This window comes from Myotis nattereri (genome assembly GCF_964212035.1).
Source record: "Myotis nattereri genome assembly, chromosome: 11".
NCBI classification, from domain to species: domain Eukaryota; kingdom Metazoa; phylum Chordata; class Mammalia; order Chiroptera; family Vespertilionidae; genus Myotis; species Myotis nattereri.
Genome location: NC_138086.1, coordinates 32,174,962 through 32,199,565, shown reverse-complemented (window position 1 = coordinate 32,199,565; position 24,604 = coordinate 32,174,962). Strand labels below are relative to the sequence as shown.

General features: G+C 52.8%; 2 protein-coding genes across 3 annotated transcripts; one reads left to right on the top strand and one right to left on the bottom strand.

Moving 5' to 3' along the window:
- Positions 1-1,561: 1,561 nt before the first annotated feature.
- TRPV6 (transient receptor potential cation channel subfamily V member 6) lies at positions 1,562-8,446 on the top strand (the record flags this gene model as incomplete). The annotated part of the gene is made up of 14 exons (XM_081102661.1): positions 1,562-1,700; positions 1,861-1,983; positions 2,426-2,563; positions 2,818-2,952; positions 3,090-3,265; positions 3,762-3,908; positions 3,992-4,204; positions 4,676-4,762; positions 4,852-4,928; positions 5,172-5,337; positions 5,703-5,769; positions 6,136-6,404; positions 7,419-7,525; positions 7,740-8,446. The coding sequence occupies 14 exons, from the start codon at positions 1,562-1,564 to the stop codon at positions 8,014-8,016; spliced, it is 2,121 nt and encodes a 706-aa protein (XP_080958787.1). The 3' UTR covers positions 8,017-8,446.
- A 66-nt stretch (positions 8,447-8,512) lies between these two features.
- EPHB6 (EPH receptor B6) lies at positions 8,513-23,768 on the bottom strand. Of its 2 annotated transcripts, none has more exons than XM_081101978.1 (17): positions 23,640-23,768; positions 16,172-16,370; positions 15,827-15,891; positions 14,833-15,586; positions 13,978-14,133; positions 13,313-13,663; positions 13,099-13,223; positions 12,748-12,910; positions 11,646-11,760; positions 11,381-11,433; positions 11,077-11,196; positions 10,725-10,972; positions 10,315-10,488; positions 9,671-9,820; positions 9,217-9,410; positions 8,938-9,093; positions 8,513-8,832 (listed from the first exon to the last, which is right to left on the bottom strand). In XM_081101978.1, exons 2-17 carry the CDS (start codon positions 16,269-16,271, stop codon positions 8,724-8,726), a joined length of 3,033 nt encoding a protein of 1,010 aa, XP_080958104.1. In that variant the 5' UTR covers positions 16,272-16,370; positions 23,640-23,768; the 3' UTR covers positions 8,513-8,723. The 2 variants fall into 2 exon arrangements, with proteins under 2 accessions (XP_080958104.1, XP_080958103.1); XM_081101977.1 differs by having other exon boundaries at positions 10,315-10,485; positions 23,640-23,651.
- Between the last annotated feature and the right edge of the window lie 836 nt (positions 23,769-24,604).

Sequence of the window (24,604 nt, the reverse complement as noted above, 5' to 3'; positions counted from 1 at the left end):
TGCAGCTATTTGCATACCGAGAATACTATTTTTTTTTGCTTAGATTATATGTTAGCTTAAGGTTGGCTTGGGGATGGCCAATAAAGATAACAAGAAGGGGCAGTGAGGTCAAACCATGCTCCTTATTCACTCATTCTACAGAGAGTGGGGATGGCTCCTGTAGGCTGGGCACTTATTCTAGGGACATGGAAGAGGCAATTACTGGGTTGGGGGGTACATATCAGGTGAGAGCAGGGCATGGCACAGGTGGTGAGGCCAAAATGCTGGGTGGGAGATGTAAGTGGGAGGAAAAGAGCATGGAAAAGTGCTGCCCAGAAACTGTAAAGGGTCCCTTCTCCTTGGGCATTTAAAGACCCATTGAACTTTTGTAAGCTGTGATTGCAATTGCCATTTAAAGAGAGTATCTTGGCAGCATTGAAAAATGTGAACTGGGGGTAAACAGGGTTTGGGGAGACTAGTTAGGAGAGTACTTTGCTAATCTTGGGTTAGAGAATGAGGACATGAGTTAATGAGGGTCAGACAGGATGAGGAGGTAGGGATTGAATGGAGAAAGAATTCGATGGTGAATTGGCAGGGCCAGGAGCTGCCTATGTGGCATGAGGGGGCTGTGGCTAGCATTTGGGAGATGTGTCCGGGGCTCAATCCTCCGCTCCCATTGCCCTCCTACCCCCAGCACTGGAGTGGGTTTCCTGCCGCCACCAGGTGTGTGAGCACCTGTCTGGCTCTCTCTTTGTCACATAATTGGCCATCCCTGGATAAACAGGGTTATTTCATTCACTTCCATGGAAAGACCCCATGGCTCTGGGCCGAGAGAGAAAATTGAATGAAAGGGGTCCCAAGTGTCTTAGTTAAAGTAAGTTTTAATAAAAAATTTAAAAAATATATGTTTCTGAGTTCATTGTAGGAATTAAACTTAAGAGAGGATTGAGGAGTCAGAGAAGATAATTTTTGCTTAAAATAAGTAAGAAACAGATAGGAAGTAGGAAGAGACTATAATCTGCCAGAAAAACAAAAAGGCTGCACTATTCCTTTTGGGTTGAGCCCTAAAGATGCTGGTACAGGGAGGGAAGAGCCAGGATCAAAGGGCTTCGCTGAGAAGGTCGAGGAAGCAGAGCACCATGCAACAGGAGAAAACCTGCTAACCTCTGCGTGTTGACTTCCTCCACAAACAAGAGGGAGGAATGCCTTGTATTCTTTGTCCTTGAAAACAAGGCTTATCATGGAGGGTCATCTCAGGACACTCAGTGAAGGCTGAATCAGGGTTGTTCCAGAAGTCAATAGTTCAAGAGATGAGTGAGTGCCTAAGTAGAGCTCCTCCCCTCCATGCCTGCTATGTACATACATTCTGGTGCCCACACCCTGGCAGGGGGCGGGGTGGGGGAGATGTAGAAACCAGTCACTGAGTTTTGGGATAACTGGTCAGGAAAAAAAGAGATCAGAAACTCTTTGCACCCCAATGGCCTCACTTCCCTGAACCAGGGACCTTGGGGTTCATTATCACTGAGGTCCACGTGTTTACATACAATCAAGCAAATCCTCACCCGTCACCCCATCACTGGGCATGCTCACTACTGATACCTTTCTGATCCCATTTCCTTGTAGGATCTTGGGGTGTCCTTTCCTTCTAGCTGCCAAAGAGAATGATGTCCAGACTCTCAACAAGCTGCTCGAGTATCAGGCCTGTGAGGTGCACCAAAGAGGTAAGAAAGGAGCAGAGCCCTCAGCACCCAACTCTTTCTGGATCAGCTACATGTGAGTGGCTCCCCAGGATAGCCCAGGACCTTCTGCTGTGGGCCCCTAAGACACTATTGTTCCCATTCCCCTGCCCTTAGAAGCCCCATGCCTCTTCTTTCTGTTCAGGAGTCATGGGGGAGACAGCGCTGCACATAGCAGCCCTCTATGACAATCTGGAGGCTGCCATGGTGCTGATGGAGGCTGCCCCAGAGCTGGTCTTGGAGCCCATGACATCTGAGCTGTATGAGGGTGAGGAACTAGGGGCCAGAGATGGAGGGAAGGGGAGACCTGTTGGATATTTCAAGTCAGACTTTGTGATGGATAACTTGGGGAAACCAAAGAGGGAACCTGAGCCCCACTACTTCCCTATTCCCTTTCCCATTTCCCTTCTGCCTTGTCATCCTCATGGCATGGTATTAGAGCACCAACCCCCCAAATGGAGAGACCTAGAGAATGGGAAAAAGGGGGCTATGGCTGGATACCCTGGGAACCTTGCCTAGCTCAGGGCTCTCTGTCTCTACCCCCTAGGCTGCCCTAGTATAGGATCATGTGAAGATATGGTATAGGACCTAGGGAATAGGAAGGGGGTGGGAGAGGAGTGGCTGGGACAATGATCAGGCCCATCCATATCTACTTGACCCTGCACAATCCTGAGGACAGACCCCATGCCTGAGGACTCTCTCTGAACCAGGTCAGACTGCACTGCACGTGGCCATCATGAACCAGAATGTGAACTTGGTGCGAGCCCTGCTCGCCCACGGGGCCAGCGTCTCTGCCAGGGCTACAGGAACAGCTTTCCGCTTCAGCCCCCACAGCCACATCTACTTTGGTGAGAACCAGAGCCAGGGCTGGGGAAGGGGAGGTAGGTGGCAGGCAAGAGCCAGGGGAGGATGGAATGAGGAGAGTTCTGTGCCTGAGGGGGTGGAGTGGACTGGGGTCAGCCCTTATAGGGCTTAAGGCCAGAGCCCATTCCCCCAGGGCCTCTGCACCATCCCTGCCTCTGGTTCTCCTGACAAGTGTTGCCAAGCCCAGAGCTGAGCTGTGTGGAGGAACAGGCAATCACTGAGGAGATGCCCATCCCAGCCTGCACTCATGCCATGGAGCTCTCTGTTTCCCCAGGGGAGCATCCTTTGTCCTTTGCTGCCTGCATGGGCAGTGAGGAGATCGTGCGTCTGCTCATTGAACATGGAGCTAACATCCGGGCCCAGGACTCCCTGGGTAAGCACTGGAGTGTGGAAAGGACCTGGGGAACAGAGGGGAGGGTCTGGGACAATGGTCAGGACCACTCTGGGGTGGGCATGAGGACTGTCGGGGACTAGGGTCCAGTAACCACATGACACCAGTGTCCTCCCCAGGAAACACAGTGTTGCACATCCTCGTCTTCCAGCCCAACAAGACCTTTGCCTGCCAGATGTACAACCTGCTGCTGTCCTATGACAAACGCGGGGGCCACCTGCAATCCCTGGATCTTGTACCCAACCACCAGGGTCTCACCCCCTTCAAGCTGGCTGGAGTGGAGGGCAATACTGTGGTGAGGGACACCCTCCAACCCCAAGGTGTCCTTCTAATGGCCCCATCCTATACTTCTAGCCCTTTGAGGAAATATATGTAAACATTCATCCTTGATGCCTAGCTCCCATTTTCAGGTTGGAAGTGTTTGCTCAGCCCCTGTCTCCCTTGTTCCTGACCCTTTCTTGCCCACTTTCTCCTTTCTGAGGTGTTGGAGGCTACAGTCTAGCTCTCATGCTATGGTGGTTTGTAATGCCCACATCCACCCACACTTCCAGTTCATGGGCAGCCGACTCACCTCTTCCCAAGTTCTAGAGGGAGTAAAGCAACCCAGGGAGTCAGAAAGCAATCCGGGGGTCAGCATAAACATGGGTCTTTCTGCCCCAAAGGCTGTAATCATTGACTGAAGGGCAGCCACCCTCTCCAGGGATGCTGTTCTCCTGGACCGGCTCCTCACTCCCACTCTGTGACCCTCCCCTTTACCAGTTCCTCCCGACTCTGTGTTTCCCCTCCCCCAGATGTTCAATCACTTGATGCAGAAGTGGAAGCACAGCCAGGGGACATTTGGGTTGACAACCTATACCCTCTATGATCTCACAGAGATCGATTCCTCGGGGGATGAACCGTCACTGCTGGAACTTATTGTCACCACCAAGAAGCGGGAGGTAAAAAGAGTTCAGGTCAGAGAGTGGCTGGGGAGGGACATCAGGGTCTCGGAGCCACTTGTTCTGTTCTCTTCCTGATGCAGGCTCGCCAGATCCTGGACCAGACACCAGTGAAGGAGCTGGTGAGCCTCAAGTGGAAGAGATACGGGCGACCCTACTTTTGCCTGCTGGGTGCCTTGTATGTGCTCTACATCATCTGCTTCACCATGTGCTGCATCTACCGCCCCCTGAAGCCCAGGACTGATAACCGCACACAGCCCAGGGACAACACCCTCCTGCAGCAGAAGCTCCTTCAGGTGACACACTAGGAGCAGCTGAGTTTCGGGGCAGGATCCACTCTCTCCCCTTTCTCAGACTTGTTATCACTTGTCCTAAAACCCACACCTTTCCCCTCACCCAGGTCTCAAACACATAGGCAAAACCTCAAAATACACACATGCAGAAACACACATAACACTCAAAGAGTGGAGTTGGAGCTAGCCAAACAGGTTAAAAAGAATGGAGCACTGGCTTGGCTCCCTTGGTTGGGCATCATCCCTGTGCACTGAAAGGTTGTCAGTTCAATTCCTGGTCAGTGAACATGCCCAAATTGATGTTTTGCTCTCAAGTTGATGCCTCTCTCTCTCTTCCTTCTTTTCTCTAAAAGACAATTTAAAAATATATATTTTTTAAAAGGAAAAATCAAACAAGGGACACTGACTTCTGATCAGGGGCAGGCAGGGCAGATGCCTGAAAACCCTGAGTACTGACCATGTTTCTCTCCCCAGGAGGCCTATGTGACCCCCCAGGATGCTATCCGACTGGTGGGGGAACTGTTAACTGTCATTGGAGCTGTGTTCATCCTGATTGTAGAGGTATGGTGTGGACTGGGTCTGGGGTGGGACTGTCTGATCCAAGGTTCTAGCCTGAGCCCTGGCCAATAAGTGCCTTTGTGTCTCTCTAGATTCCAGACATCTTCAGGGTGGGGGTCACTCAATTCTTTGGACATACCATCCTTGGGGGGCCATTCCATGTCCTCATGTGAGTCTCCTTCCTTACTCCCATCCCTTCCCTCACTAGGGCTCCAGTTTTGCCTCCTGGATTCCTGACCCTACAGAACCTTAACCCCACAGGGCCCTCTCAAGTGATGTGTGTGACCCTGGTTATTGAGCTTGTGAAGACTGAATCTGAGTGTGTGGGTCCTGTCTCAGTCACACTCTTGCTCTTGGGTCCCCAGGATAATCCCAGAACCCTCTCATCACCCCTTCTCTGCTCTCCTTCCAGCATCACCTATGCCTTCATGGTGCTGGTAACCATGGTGATGAGGCTCACCAACACCAGTGGGGAGGTGGTGCCCATGTCCTTTGCCCTAGTACTGGGCTGGTGCAATGTCATGTACTTCGCCCGAGGATTCCAGATGTTGGGCCCCTTCACCATCATGATCCAGAAGGTTCGTGTTTCCCTTCAAGCTTCCTAGAAAAAGGTCCTAGGGAAGAGGCTGCAAACATTTCTGTCAAGAGCCAGATAATAGATGATATCTCAGGCATCGTGAGCCACATTATGGTCTCTGTTGTATATTCTTTTTCTCTTCCTCCTTCTCCCCCCATCACCCCCCCCCAAATCTTTAAAAATATAAAAACTATTCTTAGTCCAAGGGCCATACTAAAATAGGCCAAACAGATCTGGCCTACAGCCATAGTTTGCCAGCCCTGTCTTATAGGGTGGAGCTGTGAGAATTTTCAGTTAGAACCTATTTGAGGATGGGAGGGGCAGTGGCTCAAGTGACAGGGGTGATGTTCTCCCTTCCCTCTTTAGATGATTTTTGGTGACTTGATGAGATTCTGCTGGCTGATGGCTGTGGTCATCCTGGGGTTTACCTCAGGTAAATCATCTATTCAGGATGGGGACCATGGGAGGGGGAGGTTGGAGGATTTTAGAGAACATAGAACTGCTGGGATAAACTTGGGGAAAAGTAGGAGGCAGCGGAGGTAAGTGGGGCCATGGTGTCTGAGGATGGGGCATCCCTCAGAGATGAGGGAAAACTGGGAGTGTTTGGGAGAGGTGGCTCTTGGAATCAGAAGGATAAGCCATATGGAAAATAAGGTAACCTAAGAACCCAAAGTATAGAGTGATGAAGGGCTGGGATAGTGCTATGGAGATGAGGGAAATGGGCAAAGAGCTGGATGGAGTTTGGTCATGTCCATGGTTACTCTCACCATGGTAACTCTCACCCCCTTGGGTGGAGCAGCCTTTTATATCATCTTCCAGACAGAGAACCCCGATGAGCTGGGCCATTTCTACAGTTACCCCATGGCACTGTTCAGCACCTTTGAGATGTTCCTCACCATCATCGATGGCCCTGCCAACTATGACGTGGATCTGCCCTTCATGTACAGCATCACCTATGCTGCCTTCGCCATCATCGCAACACTGCTCATGCTCAACCTCCTTATTGCCATGATGGGCGACACTCACTGGAGGGTGGCTCACGAGCGGGATGAGCTCTGGAGAGCTCAGGTGAGCCCCCTAGTGGCTGGGAGGGTTAGTGCAAGTCATTTCCTTTACAAAGACCAGACCAAATTCAGGTAGAAGCAGGATATTTTGACCCCACATGTTTGGGTAGTTTTTAAGCAGTACACCGAATAATGCAGTGTATAGTAGAACTGGATTAGCAATACCACTGAACAACACTGAAATAGCTGGAAATAATTCCTCACAGTTTGCTCAAAAATTAAAACCTTCATTTTCTAAAACAAAAAAAATTAAAGAATAAAGCTAATAGTGGCTAAAATAGCATTCTGAAGATTTTGATACTGAATAAAAACTGGAATATCCCATCTTTCTGGCAATATTTCAGTCTTCAAAATTTGACCCAGAAGAATTTGACATGTTAAACATAATGCCACAACCCCCCCCCCCCCCCCTTGTAGTAGCAGAAAATATCTTCAGAGCATCATGGTGGGGACAAGAGGCCATTAATTGAATCAAATCATCATTTTAAAATATATGCAACAAATAATTTATCTCAACAAAAATAATTCCCACAAAATAAAAATGAAAATCCTGAAAATCAGACAGCATTTAATGGTGCTGTGTAGAAAATGGAGTTTATAAGAAAAATGAACTAAATGGGGTTTGCCAGGAATATTTTTTTTCCAGGCAAATGCAGATATTAGGTGTCTCAGTATGATGTTTGCATTCATAAATGGCCTATATGTCTACAGGGTCAAAATATCCCGTGTATCCTTGCTTTGTTCACCTTCCCATTATTCTTGGAGCAAAGTCACCAACCTCTTGCAGCATCAGCACAGTGTCAGGTCACTAGGCACAGAACTGTGAGGCTCACATCCCATTGACAAAACTGACACTACTATCCTCAGCTTCGGAGTGCTGTTTGGTGAAACCAGAGTTCCTGAGTTTCCTAGCTGCTGTTTAACTGTCATCCCTCTGTCTAGCTCCCTCCTTTCTCCCTACACTTCATCTCAGTCTATACCCAGCCTCTTCCTATTTCCCCTGTGTCCCCACCTGCAGGTTGTGGCCACCACAGTGATGCTGGAGCGGAAGTTGCCTCGCTGCCTGTGGCCTCGCTCAGGGATCTTTGGGGGAGATTACGGGCTGGGGGACCGCTGGTTCCTCCGGTGAGTGACAGTGAGGGGCTGGGTGTTCTTGTGATCTCAGGGATCCTGTGCCCTTTCTAGTCCTGATGACCTGGCTGCTGAGGGGCTGGGGCCACCTGGCACACCAGCAGCAGACAAGGAAAAGGCCCATCATGGAGGGGTGGGATGTGCACAGGAGATGAGCAGGTCTAGCCCGTGGCCCTTGGCCACCTCCCAAGTCATCTATCCTCCCCAGGGTGGAAGACAAGCAGGACCTCTACCAGCAGCGAGTACGGCGCTATGCACGGGCCTTCTACAACCGGGGATCTGATGACTTGGACAAGGACTCAGAAAAACTCCAACCACGTCACCCCTCTGGCCCCAACTTGTCCCTTCCTACCCCCTCGGTGTCTCGAAGCACTTCCCGCAGCAGCACCAACTGGGAGAAACTTCGGCAAGGGACCCTGAAGACAGATTTGATGGGGGTGGTCAACAGGGGTCTGGAAGAGGAGGGCTGGGAATATCAGATCTGAACGTGTGTTCTTGCTTCGATTCCCAGCAGTTGCTTTCATGTTCCTGGGAACATTGCAAAACCAAAAATACCTCCTAGGTCAAGGGGGAAAGGAGTAGAATAGTTGGGAATCCCTGTGCCCAGGTATCTATTCCTTGCTGGGCTCTGGAGCAAACAGAAAGCCGGGAGGTGGCTGGTGCCCCGTCTTGGGCTTTAATGGAGTCCTGCTGCACTGTCACAGCAAAGCACTTTAAAGACAGGCTTGCCACTTTTGCACCCAGTCTCCACCCCATGTCAGAGCGGGAGTGGTGAGCCCTGTCCAGGTGCTCTAGGGAGTTTTGGGGAGGCGTGTGGAGAAAGTGTGTGAGTGGGGACAGACAATGCTCTGGGGTGGGGTGACCCTGGTTGAGTCTTGTCACCTTCTATCTTCCAATAAATTGTTCCCTACTCTGCTCCCTGCTGTGCAGTGTCACCTTGGGGGGGGGGGGGGCTTGCAGACTGAGGCCTCACCACACCTCCAACTTGCAAAATCCCTTTTTTCCCTTTAATGTGGGGAGGGAGTGTGGGAAGGGACAGAGGGCAGGAGAAGGAAGCATCCTGAAGGTTGGGTTGAGTAGGCTGGGCATGAGAGGCCAAGACGGAGACTGGCTCATGTCTCCCACATCCCTCCTTGGACCTGTGTCCCAGCTGTGTCCTAAGCAGCGTCAGTCACAGCTTCCTGCCAGGGCCTCAGACCTCCACTGAGCCTGGCTGCCTCAGGTGCCGCTGCAGGAGCTGGATGTTGTGTAGCAGTTTCTTCTGGTGGCCAGCCAGGGTGATGCCCAGGGCAGGCAGGTCTCTGGTGGGGAAGGAGTGGATCAAATCTGGGCCAGCGTCTCCAAGATCCCAGGCATGACTCTGGCCTAGGGCCCAGAGGCTCCCCCACCCACCTCTCCCTGCTTACTCCAGGCTGAGCTGAGCCACATCATTGAAGGTGCAGAGGCCACCCCTGGAGAAGTTGTCCTGGTAACACTCCAGTCCAATGGCAGAAAGCCAGGCTTGAGGTGAATCCAGAGTAGGAAAGTCCAGGGACACAGGGTTCAGGAGGGCCTGGGATGGTCTAAGGGGGAAGGGGGAGGCAGGTCAAAGTCCCCTCTTCATCCGAGCCCCAGCTCCGCAGTTTTCTTTTTGGTTTGTATCGACCCTCCCTGGCTTTCCCAGGCTCCAGTCCCAAGCTCCAGACCTGTCCCCAGAGCTCCCGCCAGCCTGCAGAGTGTCTGGCTTGCGAATCATCTTGTCAAATGCAGCCACTAACTGGTCAAAGTGGGGACGCTGGGTACGGTCTTTCTGCCAAGTGTCCAACATAAGTAGATGTAGCCCAGGAGGACAGCCTGGAGGTGGGGGCAGCCGGAACTCCTGCTGTATTGCATTTAGCACCTGGGGATTAGAGGAAGAATATGGCAAGGGAAACTTGTAAGTGGAAAGAGTATATTGTTAAGTAAGGGGGTGGGCTGAGATCAGGTGGAGCATGAGGGCACACTGGTGAAGGAACTTAAAAATACAGAAAGCAAGAGCCTTGAGATCTTAGGGAGGGAATGGATCACAGAATGGAGGTCTTAGAATGTGGGAGTCTGTGAGGCTGGTGGGTGGGAAGGATCAGGGGTGGGGAAACCTCGATGTCTAGGTCAAGAGCTCACCTCTTGGTCACTCATGTCCCAGTAGGGCCGTTCTCCATAACTCATCACTTCCCACATCACTATCCCAAAGCTCCAGACATCGCTGGATGTTGTATGTTTTCCATGTGCAATGACCTCTGGGGCTGCCCAGCGAAGCATACAACTTGGGCCCTGAGGGGTAGGGTTAAAAGTACCAATAGCGATAATCACAACAGTCACATTTATTGAGCAACTACTCTGTGCTCAGACGTGAGTCAAAGGTCTCACATCAAGCCTCTCTCTTAATCCTCACAACAACCCTGCAGGGTAGATGATATCTTCATTTTGTAGAGGCTGAGGCATCAAGTGATATGAACTTGGGCAAAAAGTCACAGAGCTTAGGGTGGAGTGCTCAGAATTTGGGCCCAGCTGCTCTGACTCTAGAGTACCTGTGATCATTAGGGGAAAGGCAGGAAGTGGTTCTAGGTTTCTGAGGTCTCCCACCTTCCCCTTCTCAAGTCCTGAAATCCTTTAATGCTCCCTTTGCCCAGGCTTCTATCCTGGATGAAGCACAGGTGAGCTTTATCCCTTCATACACAATGATATGCTGCCCAAGGTCCCCACCCCAGGTTCTGGCTCACCCTCCAGAACCTGCTGAAGAATGCAGAGTCCCAGACTGTTCTCACCTGAGGGCTGTGACCAAGCCTGGCCACTTTGCACACCAGGTGGCTATTGACCAGCACACTGTGGGCAGAGAGCGCTCGGTGGACGAAGGCAAAACTGGACAGGTACTGCATGGCGGCGGCCACTCCCCGCTGCATGGCCACCAGCTGCAGGCTGCTGAACTGGCCCTCCCGCTGCTGAGGGGCAGAGGGCAGAGGTCAGCAACTATGTGGGAACCTCCACACATGCACAGCAGACATTAGCATGAGAGGGTGGGGGTTTGGGAATCAGAAAATGGCCTGGGAATGAAGGCTGAAGACCACTGGAAGTGGGCAGGAGGAAGCCAAGGTATAGGGCTCTGCCCCTGGAACAGTCTAGAACTGCACACTTTCCCAGACCCAAGGGCTCTCCATCTTCCCCCAGGCCAACTGACCCTGAGGAAGCTGTCCAGGGGACCCAGCTCCATGAGCTCAGTCAGCACCATGAGGGGCCGGCTTTTGGTGACCACGCCCTCCAACCGAAGGATGTTGGGGTGCTGGAACTGGCCCAGCACTGCGGCCTGGCTGAGAAAGGTCATCTGCAGGCTCTCGGCACCTCCAGTCCACAGGGCCTGGATGGCCACAGCCTGCTCCCGCCTGCCCCTGGGCTGCAGCCGGCCCCGGCGCACTTCTCCGAAGGAGCCTGGGGAGACAGGTGTAGGTTGGGCAGTGAGTGGTCAAGGAAGGACAGTGGGCTCACGGTTAAAAGGAATCCTGCCAGGCCCACCCTCTCTGCTGTTGAAGTACCTGCCCCAATGACCTCTTCAATCTTGATATAGGTGGGGTCCACCTCCCGGGCAAATTCCCGGATGGCCTGGCAGGGGTCCTCGTATGTGGATGGGTCGATGTAATACTTCACCCCAAGCCCTGTAGGTGCGTGGGGTACATTATGAGGATATAGTGCAAGGCTAGACCACCCCCACACTGTAGGCATGCCCTGGTCCCCTCAAACTCAGGGGAGCCCACCTTGGCTGGTATGCTTCTGGCCTGAGCTCCCAGCTCTTCATCTCTGCACCCCCGAACTGGGCCCCATTCCCCCCAGATCTCTCACCTGGGCTGCTATACTGCTGCAGTTGCTCCGTGTAGCCTGTCGCATGTCGCTTCCTGAGGGTCAAACCAGAGTCCTGGAATGACACTCCTCCTCCCCCTTCCCCCACACAGGCTGCTTGCTAGCCTGAGACCAGGTCCCTCCTTCCCACCTCTGCATGGGTCCCAAGAAAGAGCTGGGTGTGGGGGTTTCTGCATTGGGCCTTGGGCTTCCAGGGCGGGGGTGTGAGGCAGAGTGGTGGTGTGGGGACATGGTGAGGGGGGCTCACCTCTGGAAGACAACAGCCAGCACGGTGATGGCAGCCAGCAGGAGGAAGGCCAAAGCCCCCAGGATGGACCCAATCACCAAGGAGAGTCTTTCCGGAAGCTGGGCGGACAGCTCACCTGAGGAACCAGTGGCCCAGGATCACAGGAGGTCAAGGCCTCACATGAAAGTGCACCTACCCACACCCACCCACACCCATCCACACCCACCCGCACCCATCCACACCCACCCACACTCACCCACACCCATCCACACCCACCCACACCCATCCACACCCACCCACACCCACCCACACCCACGCACACTCACCCACACCCACCTACACTCACCCACACCCGCATCCACCCACACTCACCCACACCCACCCACACCAACCACATTCACCCACACCCACCCACAGTCACCCATACCAACCCACACCCATCCACACTCAACTATACCCACCCACACCCACTCACCCACACCCACCCACACCAACCACATTCACCCACACCCACTCATACCCACCCACAGTCACCCATATCAACCCATACACATCCACACTAAACAATACCCATCCACGCCCACCCACACCCACCCACACTCACCCACACCCACCCACACCAACCACATTCACCCACACCCACCCACACCAACCACATTCACCCACACCCACTCATACCCACCCACAGTCACCCATATCAACCCATACCCATCCACACTAAACCATACCCATCCACACCCACCCACACCCACCCACACTCACCCACACCCACCCACACCAACCACATTCACCCACACTCACCCACACCCACCCACACTCATCCACACTCACCCACACCCACCCACAGTCACCCATACCAACCCACACTCATCCACACTCCCCCACACCAACCCACACTCACCCACACCCACCCACACCCACCCACACTCATCTACCCCAACCCACACACACCCACACTCACCCACACTCACTTTCACACACACCCGTACCCACACCCATCCACACACCCCCACAGAGCCAAAGATGGGAGCTCAGCCAGGAACTCCCCTCACAGCCTTTGGCCTGCAGGGCCCTGGGCCTCTCCTCACTACCCCTGGTGCCCTCCACCCAGGCTTCCTCTCACCTTGAGGCAGCGTCTGGAAATAGACCTTGCCTCCATAGGGGCCATGGCCTGCGGCTGTCCGAGCCCGAACCTGGAAGCCATAGATGTGGCCGGGGCTCAGCTGTGTCACGGTTGCTGTGTTGGTCTCGCTGGTCAGGGTGAAGGAGTGGGATTCATCTTCCGCCTGGAGGGACAGCCACTCACTCCCTGTCTGCCTGACCCAGCCCTCAAAGGCTTCCAGCCCCTCCCACTTCCTCAGGGCTCCTGGGCACCTCTGAACCCCCATTCCCCCTCCCCCCTCCTCCCTCTAGCCGCAGCGTGGGACACTGCAAGTTCCCTCCAGCCCTACAGGGATGCCCCATCCCTTCCCACCTGGTCATAGTAACGCAGCTGATAGTCCAGGATGTTCCCATTGGTCTGGTCTGGCTGCGGCCAGGACACTGTGATGCTGTTGGGTGCCCGGCTCACCTGGTGCATCACCGGGACTGCAGAGGGAACTGGGGTGGGAGTCAGTAGGCGGAAGACGGGAGTGGGGGAGGAGTTCTAAGGAGGCAAGGTAAGGCCTTAGGCGGAGGAAAAGGCTCACCTGCGTGGCTGGTGCTGACATTAATGGATGCAGCCTGGGGAGGGTCGGGGCTGAGCTCTGAGACTCCGTTGACGGCCTGCACCTCCAAGATGTAGGGTACGTGTGCCCGGAGCCCCCCGACTAACACCCGGCTCTCAGTCAGGCCCCTCTGGCGGGGGTCGAAGTGCACCTCATCCCTACAGCGGTGACAAGCGCCCCCGCCGCCAGGCTCCTGGTGGCTTCCGCACTCCTTGCACACGACGTTGAAGAGCAGGTCCCCGCGCCCCCCGAGCTCCTGGGGCAGGCGCCAGTGCAGCATGAGCGCCGAGCCCTGCACCTCGAACCAAAGCTCCCGGGGAGCCGACGGAGGGCCTGGGTGCCGGAAGGGGCGGGAAGGGCCACAGAAGAGGTGATTGAGGGAGGGAAGAGGCAGGGGCGGAGGCACACAGCATGGGGTGGAGTCCAAAAGCAGAGGAGGCAGGTGAGAGGAGAGAGGCAGGAGGTGGACCAGGTGGGATGGGGTCAGGGAGAGAGACAGGTAAGGCAGGTAGGGGAGGAAACCAAGGACACAGAAGAAAGAAAAGTCACCGCCAATCACAACAGCCCCACCTGTCGCCCTTGGGATCCCCCTCTTCCCGCCCCACTCCCTGTCCTGTTTCTACCCCTGGGGTAGGTGGGGGACTTACCAGTGCAGGGGGCCTGTGGGGGGTCAGAACTGGCCCGAAAGAAGCCCTCACGGCAGGGGCAAATGGGGGCTGCAGGCTCCGAGGCGTGGCTGCGGGCAGGGCACGGGGAGCAGGGGTTGTTCCCGGCCAGGGCCTTGTAGGACCCCTCTGGGCAGGCTGAGGGACAGAGAAGAGTGGAGGCTTCAGCTCACGAAATACCCCCCTCCTGAACCCCCACACTGGGCTGGTTCCTCCTTTCTCCTGGGATGGAACCCCCAGCTCTCTCCTCCCTCCTTCCCTCCCTCAGGCAGAGATTACTTCTGCCACTTAACTGGGGTGGAACTGCATTTCCACTGATGGAAAAAGTGAGGTGGGCGGGGGTTACGGGCAGGCCAAGCACCAGAGGTAGGTGTCTGTAGGCTGATTGCATAACCTCCCTCTGCAGAGGCCTCCTGCAACCTCCACCTGTGGCAGAGTCATTCTCTTTAGTCCTCGGCTGGGATTCACTGCTTTCCACCTGCGTCCTGGCCACCTGGACCTGGGATGAGCCCACCCCAAATACAGGGCAAATACGGACAAAGGACCCCATCCCACGATAACCCAGGAGTTCAACTCCTTCTGATCTCCATCACTTCTCAGGCCTGCACCTCTAGGAGCCTCCACAATGGCTGCGGAAGTCTCCAGAAGGTGCTAAAATTTTCAGATGAGTGGATGAGAGTTCGTGTGTTTTAGGAAATAAAAGAGGAGTCCTTCCCTCAAGTAGCTTAATCCTAACCTTCGGGGGACAAAATGAAGTTTGGGGTATTCAGGAAAGGAGCTGAAAGGTCAGGGCAGGTGGGGAGATCTTAGAAAAGCATATGGGGGCTAGGGTCTCACCTTGGCAGGCCTTGTCTCCATGTGCAGGCTGGTACCCAGGTTGGCAGCGGCAGCCTCCGACTGCGACCATCCACTTGCCCTCTCCATTGCAATGCAGCCTGGGGGGGCTGCCCCCAGCCTGGCCGCCACCCCCATCCTCCTCTGGCTCAGCATGAGCCACACAGGTGCCCATGGCTGCCACCAGGGAGGCCCCCCCGGCCCCACTGGCCTGGGTCTCAGGGAAAGAGGTGAAGGCACGGAGCACGGAGGGGCAGGCATGGTAGAAGAGCTTGATGGCCACAAGGGCCAGGCAGGCCCCGGTGTCCTGGAAGGCCACGTAGAAGCCACGCTGGGTCAGGGGGCCGAAGCTCCGCTCTTTGACGTTCAGCTGCAGCCCAGCCCTCGGCCCCGGCCCATGGGGCTCCACTGCCCAGGCAGAGGGGGCAGGAAAGCTCTCGTCCGCTGCAATCGTGTCCACCTTGGTCCAGCGTTTGAGGTGCCAGGCTGGAACACTGTGGGGGCCATCAGGCTCCTCCGCCTGGCGGTAGTACAGTGTGAAGGTCTCCCGACAGGTACCCCCGGCCACACCCAGGCTGGAGCAAGCCCGCACGGAGAAGTGGAGTCGGATGTGTGCCCTCTGGGCGCTGCGTCGTTCTACAAAGTGTGTCTGCAGCCAGTTGTCCTGCCCGGTGCCTGGCGGGGACCCTGCCACGTGACAGGCCTCAAAGGTCCGAGTCAGGCGTCGCTGGTCATCCAGAACGCTCACTTCGTCCCACTGCAGGGAGGGGAGGGCGGAGATGGGTGTTAGCAGCTCAGGACTTGGAGGGTGCAGGAAGGGGGCATATCTCTTCCTCTGAGACTTAAAATGAATGACATGCAAAGCAGGGTAAAGGATACCCCAAAGCCCCGTTCCTCTGGAGGGAAAGTCCCTACCCAGGGGTTCCTTCCCCAATGCCACCCTCCAGGGAGAAGGGTGAGGGCAGGGCCACGGGTTCAGAATGAAAGTGACACTCACCCCACCTGGTGGGTAGGTGAGCCAGCCTATCTCAGACGTCTCTCCGCTGGTGTCCAGCAATACCTCTGCCCAGAGATAAGAAGGGACAAGCACTGGCCAAGGCTCCACCAGCACTGCTAACCCCCAGCTCATTCCCAGGAGTGAAAACAATCTCCCTCCCTGGTCCCTGTAATTCACCAGCAGGAGCACAGCTGACTGGGGAGCCTTTCTCTGAAACCCTCCCCACTCCTTCCCCCCTCTTGATGTCCTTGGTCTTTTTCTGCCTTCTTTGAATCTTTCCCATTTCCCACCTGAGCTGGATCTGTAATAGCAAGTGGGGGTTCTCCGGTGCCCCCTCCCTCTTACCTTCCAGAGCCAGAACAGAGGACACCAGGAGCAGGACCCGGAGGCTGCACACCATGCCCGCCACTCCACTCCCTGACTGGGCAGCACCCTCAGCAGCCATGGGGCATCTTCGGGGCTCCCACCATTGCTCTGGCTGCCACCCTGTACCCAGGCAGGGCTGCTGCTTTGCAAGACTGGGGACTGCAGCCGAACTTGCTTCCTAGGGAGACAGGACAAGAGCGGCCGGGGGAGGTAAATGCATTTCTTCATTAGGGCCCAGGCTCCAAAGCCTCACGCTGTCTCCTCCGATAGCTCTCAAACTGTCGCAGCACCCATGACCTTGGGGTGAGAGCAGGACCTGACTCTCCCCTGACCTGACTGGTGCCAGACCCACCGTCTTGGAGGGCCATGTGCCGGGTGGCTCCTGTCCCCCATGGCCCTCCTCCCTTCTTAGAGCACAGGGCAGTTAGTTCTGGGCCAATCTTAGTCTTTTCTTCTGGAAGGAGCTATTTCAGTTCTTTTTCTTCATTTACTCTCTTCTCTTCCTCCTTCCTCCAGCCTCCCTGTGCTGGGAATCGGGAGATTCTTCTCATTAAAAGCAAGTGAGTTAAAAGCGACTCCTTCACTGGGGACACACAATCCCCCCTCCCCACACTCCCATCCCCCGTTAGACTTGGATATGCCAGGCATCTCAGAAAGGCAGTGGAGCGAGAGGGACCGCTGAAGGAGAGCTGTGGGGTATGACGGGAGGGTGGGTGCCAGAACAGATGCACAGAGACCTAGGAGTGAAGACTGTCTAAGAAATGAGCCAATATCCAGGAGGGAGAGAGCTATGGAAGTCTGGCATACCGAGGTCCTCTCTCCACAAGGGGAGACAATTAATGCATGCCTTAAATATATGCAAAGATGCTTGTAGTTTGCTCACAATGAAAGGAAGGCGTGTTGAAACAACAGGGACATGCCATTTTGTCCTATGAGATGAATAGTGCAGTGAGTTGGAGAAGGCATGGAAAATGGGCTCTGTGAGAATTCCTGCGCTTAGGGGTTCAGGAATTTTGGAACAGGCTCTTAGAAGGACAATTGGTGATGTCTGCCTAGCAGCTTCACTTCTATGAATTTGTCCTCCAGGAACCATATACTTGGATCTGTTTGCACAGATGTTCAAACAAGGATATTTATTGCAGAAATGTTTGTAAAGGAAAAGACTATAAAGTTACTATACATCATTAGAAAGATGGTTTATGAGGATGTAAAGTACAGCAAAGGGAATGCAGTCAATAACATTGTAATAACTATGTATGGTTCAGATGGGTACTAGACTAATCAAGAGATCACTTCGTAAGATATATAAATGTCTAATTACTATGTTGTACACCTGGAACTAATATGATATTGTATGTCAAATGAATGAAAATTTTTTTTAAAATTTATGGCAAAACCTTCAAAAGGAATAAGAGCTACTGTTTATGTACTGATATGAAAATAATTTCCAAGTGAAAGTCCAGTGAGGAACAGTATGAAGCATGCTCCTGATTGGAAATTTAAGGATGTCCATATCCATGGGTGGTCCTTTATGATGAAGAGACAAAATGTAGGGAGAAAGTTGGAGGGACAGCTGGAAGCTGGTATGAGGAAGACTCATACCCACTGTATTCCCTTTAATTTTTTTTTGTTTAAAAAATCTTGTATATATACTATCTTTTCAATAAATCATTTATTAAAAATCAATTTCTTTAAATCTGTATAATAGCTGTTTAGTAAAATGAATCGAAATAGTGTGCATGCCCTCAAAATGAATGACTATGTAATAAGCTACCCTTTCATATAAAACGCCCTTGAGCCCTCAGAAGCATGCACTGCAGCTCACAAGCCCAGGACCCGGAGGCATGACTGCTTCCAGGGTCACAGTGACAACAAACAGGCTCAGAATTTCCTGCTTCTTGGTCTAGAGATTAGTGGTGACCTATCTCTCTCCTCATGGCTCAGTCTCAAAAGTCCATGAGTGGCATGGACAAGAGCAGCAGATCCCATTTATTTCTGCTGAGAAGAAAACACGCATGTTGCTCAAAAGGCACAGGACTGAGAAAGAAAGAAAGAAAGAAAGAAAGAAAGAAAGAAAGAAAGAAAGAAAGAAAAAATGAAAGCCAATTGAAAGTTGGAACATGTGTCCTCCTGGATATTTGTGGCCCTGGGATCCACAGTGCTGGTGAAAACAACACAATGATGCTAAAATAAAACTATATTCAACTTTGATAAATATGATTTGATTTCTACAAATCTACTTTTTTTTTTCTGGTAATACTGGCTATACAGTAAGATGAAATCTTCAGTGTTATCTCCATGTGGTTACCGTGAAAAGACACCATTTCTACATCTGTATGAGCTGATGTGTGGTGGGTACCAACCAGCATTGACATTTACCTAGAGCAGTGGTCAGCAAACTGCGGCTCGCGAGCCACATGGGGCTCTTTGGCCCCTTGAGTGTGGCTCTTCCACAAAATACCGACTTCTGCGCATGGGCCACGAAGTTTCAATCGCACTGTACATGCACACCCACACGTGGTATTTTGTGGAAGAGCCACACTCAAGGGGCCAAAGAGCCGCATGTGGCTCGTGAGCCGCAGTTTGCCAACCACTGACCTAGAGAGTTCAACACAGTGCATATGGAGGCAATAAAGAAGCATTTTCAAATCATCACATTGCCCAGCTTAAATTTACACAGTGTTACTCGTATATGTCAACTGTATTTCAGTAAAGTTGGGGGGAAACAAAGGTTCTTTGCCAATACTGTTGTAAATGCTACTAGAATCATGCGCAGATTAAATGCATGCTTCCAAGGAGAACAGGGAGATCATGAAGTGAAAAGCATGGCCCCATCACCACAGGCTGTTTAATAACTATCCTGAACTAATTCACAGGGAAGGTGCACCCCCAAACTCTCAATGGCTTAACTTGGAGACATGCCTGACTCACCAAAACCAACCAGAATCTGTCCAGGGCCAGCCAGTCTTTAGGAACACTCTTATCAAAAACTGAAAATTGCTGCAGAACATCTTTAAACAATGAAGGCATTGTGCCATTTGCTCAGCAGTTATTCTTTAAAATAGCCTCTTTCAGTGAGAGCATGGATGCATTCTGGAATCTGTATAAAGAAGAAACTAGAAGCACTGGGTCTTCCCAAACTGATAAACTAGACAAATAGTCATGGAGAAGGGATAAAAAACACTTTAGATACATCTCAATGATATTTTTTTTTTGAAGGGCAAGCAGCAAAGAAAGAAAAGATGCAATGCAGATAATACCAGCCATACAATATGGAACATTCTGGAAGATTAGGAATGGCAAAGCATTTGCTGCGATGACACACAATACAAATAACGCAGTGGCTGTGGTTGTTGTGGGGTGTGCATGCATCGCTTTAGCAGGCATCCTAATGACAACATGAAGCTGGCCTCGCTCCAGAAATTCCGAAAAGAGCAAAAGCAATTACGAGACATGTTAAAGCCACTCAGCTTCTGTCCTCAAGAGGAATCAGAAAGGAAAGAATAATACGGATCTCTACTTCAGTAATTTTTAAAAATTTTACTAAGAACAAAAATATTCATTAAAAATAAATGATTGAAGATAATAAAGTACGCAGAAGTGTAGTTTGGCTATTTGGTGAGGACATCTTTTAGATTTGGATCCAGAAAATTGAAGATTATAAACAGGTTTCTCTAGAGGAAAAAAAAAAAGTGTATCTGAGTGAGACTAGGCTGTTAGGTCAGTTCTTGCTTATCAAAGGAGCCAGATAAGTTAAGTCTTTTCATTTTTAATAGCCGAAAAGAATTGGAGCGCATCTCTATGGCTAAAATAAATAGAAGAAAGAAGAAACCTTATTAAGATATGAAAGCAATTGCTGTCAGTGAATTCCTACCACTGCAGATTCTTTTGAGACAAGTTCCAAACTCAGAAATGTAAGTGACAAGAACATGGAAGCTCCATGCACGTGCCTCGAATACTAAACAAGCAGGACTCAGAACTTGGTTTTTCAAATGGCTGAGGACTAGGACATCTTTCTGGTCCTCTTCCTTGTGGCCTGCTTGAGACTCTATCCTCTCCAACTAGTGAAAGGAATTGGCCAGTGTTTAGAAATCCTCTAACCCATGAAAGAACAAAAATCTTATCCCAATCAGGAAAACTTTCAAATTTCAGATGTATACATGCTTTTAAAAATATCAAACACCAGAAGCAGCAGAAATGTAGCTGTCAAATGATAGCTCAGAAAAAGAGATGGATTAGACAGTTTCCTGTGACAAAAAGTGCCTTCTGTAACTTCCCGTCTTTTGTTTTTTTTCTCAGCTCCTTTAATGGCTATATCACTTTGTACCTTTTTCATATAAGTAGAGACTCCACATCCACAAGCCCACTACATGTCTTTGGTTTACAAAAATATGACAGTTTCTTAGCATCAGGATTGTATTTTGTTTCAGAAGCTGGCAAAGATGAAAGATGTGTAGAATCTTAGCTTATAAATCATAGCCTATGATTTCAGTCATCTATAAAACTGCAAGATTTAAACACGAGTAAGTCTGTAAGAATTTTAAAAGTATGCTAAATGTGATAATGTTATGAACAAACCAAGCTGACTTAATATAGTTTACATAACTCAATCCACAGAGTAGATTTTTTAAAAAATTGAATAATCTAAGCCAAATAAGCTTGGAAGAGGTATGGCAGAAGATATATTGGGCCATTAAAATTGGTCACTGTAGGATAGGAGCTGAGGGGAAGGCATTAACTTTGTCTTACATATATTTGAATTATTTTTCTTATTACAATGAGCATATCTTATTTTTATAATTAAAACAAGAATCGCATAATTAAAATCTAGACTAAAATCTAAACAAAAAGGGGACATATTTATAAAACCTAGACTACTGTAGCTTATATTTATATTTTATCCTTCCTCCTTTTTACCCTCTAGTTTTCAAAATATCTAGAAATTTTAACTACAAGAAGAAAGCAGAGATGGAGAGGCAGGAGGAGCTGGGAATGAATGAGCAAAGAAATGTCAACAAGAAAAGCAAAGAACTTTTATCCCTGGATTTTCTTTAAGCTTTTCTTCCAAGAAGTTCACCTTGTCTCACTGATAACATCACACTTCTCTTACAGGATGTCAGAACTGTGACTGCAAAGGAAAGAAGGGACCAGAGGGGACTGGACACTTGGGGCACACTCAAGGGGCACTGCTGTATACTGAGCTCAGACAGAAACATGAAGCAAAACAGGCTGCAGGGGCCTGCGGGGTGAATGGCGATCCCAAGGGCAAAGGGACCAATGGTTTCGTGTCTGGTGTGGTTACTGAGCTGGTCCTCACACCTGTTAGCCACAGGGTCAGCGTGGGAGGGGTCAGCACACAGGCCCTGCCCTCTGTCCTCTTCAGCAGCTGTTTAAACGCCCAGGAAATTCCAGTATAATCCTTGCTCAGCTTAATGCTGCAGCCTCTCCCCTTTAATCTCCACCTGGGACCTGGTCTCAGGCACTCTCTCTTCGAGCTCTGGCCTCCTGCCTTGTAAGGGATCCCATTGGCCGTTAAGGCAGCATCCAGAGCAGACAGTGAGGAGGTGGCTGTCCTCCGGGCTCCAGCCTCTCTGTCCTGGCTGGAGAAGCCAATTTGTGGATTACCTAGCAAGGACAGTCCTATGTCCCTTGAGGCCTCTAGTCCTGAGAATGTCCCCTAGAGCATGAGGATGCAGATGAATCTGCCTCCCACTGTGGAGCTGGGGGAGGCTCTTAAGATGCAGGCAGTGTCTGGGTTTAGCCAGATGGCCACCTAGAATGAGCCTCTCTGGCTGTGCACTGACTGGGGACATGCATGACTCTGGAAAAGAGCATAAGGGAGGGTGTTGGGGCAATGGTACGTGTGCACAGGGATGAGTAAGTGGAAATTGTGGTGGGAAGCACATGAGTGCCAGGACCAGTGCCTGTAAAAGCAAGTGTAAGAGTGTAAGGGAGTGTGTATGAGGTGAGATGGGTGTGGATGGTAGATGCTGGGAGGTATGCACGAATGTGTGTGTGTGTGTGTGTGTGTGTGTGTACATGCCCATCAGTGCAGATCGGGCCCTCAGATGCCCATGAGCCCTACTCCACCACTAGTCTGCCGGTGAACTGCCCTCTGCCCCAGGAGTTGCTTCTGTAGGAACACCTGGGCTGGGAGAGGGACGTAAGCAGGGAAAGAGAGAAAGGGAGACCAGAGGTGGCCAACCCCCTTCCTCCCAACTCTGCTCCTCCTTCCTTCCACCTGGTAAGGAGTGCAGTGTGAACACGGCCCAGCTCAGGAGATGGTGACGAGCTGGGAGAGAACAGCTGGCCCAAAGGAGGAAAGGTCCTGCCCTTCCCATGCTCAGCCATGGCTGCCTGTTGCTCCCCAGCATCCTGGTGCCACAGCTGTCGTTGCCAGCCATCTTCTTGCACCCTACATGAACCAAGACTCCAAAGGAGTCCTCCCCCTAGCCCACTAGGTAGGTACAGGAACCCCCACCCTAATCTTCCTGTGATGGAAAAGGTCCGTTGACCTGAAGGAGCCAAGTGGCCCCTCTGAACAGCTCCCAGTATGGCTCAGTCCCCCAGTGTCCCATTACTTGGACAGCTTCCCGGCAGTGCCCACAGTCCCACAGCCCCTTTCCCACTGAACCAGCATCTCCCTTTCCAGAGTCTGAGTCAAGTTCCCCTGGCAGTGGAGGGCCTGGCCCAGGTTAACTGATTGGGAACAGGCCCAGCAGCTTTTCTCTACGGGCACTGCCAGGGACATTACAACATCTAGGCTATGCTGGGCCCACGCCAGCTCCCCCAGGGATGGGAGGAGAGAGGGTACCAGACAGCCAAGATTGGTGGGTGGTGGCCAGCGAGGCCAAGCTCCCAGACAGAAAGTGAGGGGGCGGGGCTGGGGCAGCAGCAAGCAGTAGACTTTGGTGCAACTTGGGGTTTGGGCTGGGGAGCAGGAATCAAGCCTTTCTGCCACCACATGGCTGACTTACCTAAGGTGACGCGGTGGGGAGCTGGAGAGCTGGGGGGAGCTGGGGGCAGGTGTGGGATTAACCTCCTGGCTCCTCCCAGCTCCACCGGGATTGGAGAGATGCCACTGGAGGGGTGGGCAAACCTCTGCCGAAGGCCGGGAGCCTGGCTCTGCAAGGACCCCTAAAACAGGACCCCCATGTCAGAGCCCGAGGAGTGTCTGCAAACACAGTGGGGATGGCAGTAGCAGCTAGGGTAATGGGGGTGTCAATGAGGCTACTTAAGAGGGCAAGGGAGCCCGGTGGGCTAGTTCCGCATCCCCTCGCGAACTCGGCTCTCGCCTAGGGAGGGGTATTCGGCACCCCCAGGAGGCCTCCCGAGCATCTGCAGAGGCCCTGGCTGGAGGGACCCTCTATTTTGCAAACCTTAATTCCTCCGTCCCCAGGCACAACGACTCCCACCCTCCACAACCGCCGGCGACCCTGGGGCTCACCTTCCGCAGGCCGCAGGCTCCGCAGGTCTGCGCCCCCCAAGGCCCGGCGCCGCCCGCGCCTCCGCTCGGGTGCGGGGACCCCGCTCTCCGCTGCCCGGGTGCGCCCGCGCGGCGCGGCGCGTCTCTGGGACTCGGGGCGGCCGAGAGGCGGGGGCTGGCGGCGGGGCTGCGGCTCTGAGGGGCGGGGGGCTCCGGGGTTCGTGCGGAGCCCCAGTCGCGCTGGCCGTCGCCCAGCTGGGTCGCGGGTCCCGCCGCCCGCGGCTCGGCTCCCAAGAGGCGGCTGGAGCAAGCGCAGCCCAGCCCGCCCCTCCGCGTCCCTCCCAGCCCGGCCCGCCCCTCTCCGGCCCCTGCTGCCGCCCTCGCTCTCCCCTTTTCCGGGGAGCCGAGCCCGCCCTCCCTCCCGGCCCAGGCTGGGAGCGCGGGGCGGAGGGACGTGGGCTTGGAGGGGGCACGCGCGAGGGGCCGGGCGGAGGCGGGGATCCGAGCACCTGGGAGATGCGTTAACACCCCGGGGCCGATGGGGTCCGGGGCCCGGGAGAGCGCGGCAGGATGGTCGGGGCGGGCCGGGCGGCAACCTGGCCAGACCCCCGCGCCCTCTCCCCTTCCCTGCTTCTCCTTTTCAACTCTAGGAACTAAACCCACTGTCTTAGTTCCTGCTCTGGTTTGAACTCAGGTGGGCGTGAGCTGAGAAAAAAAAGAAGGAAAAGCCGGGGGTGGAGGGAAAGACAAACAGAAATCTCAAAGGGGACAGGGTTGTGGAGTGCTAGGCAGCCAGGGAGGGGGCGCGTGGGCATGAATGTGTCTCTGCTCCAGCCTTTAAACTCTTCTCCCCGCTTGTGACCCTGGCTCTTTGTCATGGTTGGGGCTTCAAACCCTCCCCTCCCCAAAGGGCAGGGATGCCTGGGTCTTACGGGAAGTCCTGATGTCGGTGCCTGGCTTTGCATGGCCGGGCAAGTCGCTGCACC

Coding starts and splice junctions, on each gene's coding strand:
- EPHB6 (XM_081101978.1), bottom strand. CDS start 16,271: ATGGCTGCTGAGGGTGCTGCCCAGTCAGGGAGTGGAGTGGCGGGCATG. Junction 9,411..9,670: donor GGGACATGAGTGACCAAGAG/GTGAGCTCTTGA, acceptor TCTAATCCCCAG/GTGCTAAATGCAATACAGCA. Junction 8,833..8,937: donor GTGGCTCAGCTCAGCCTGGA/GTAAGCAGGGAG, acceptor CTTCCCCACCAG/AGACCTGCCTGCCCTGGGCA.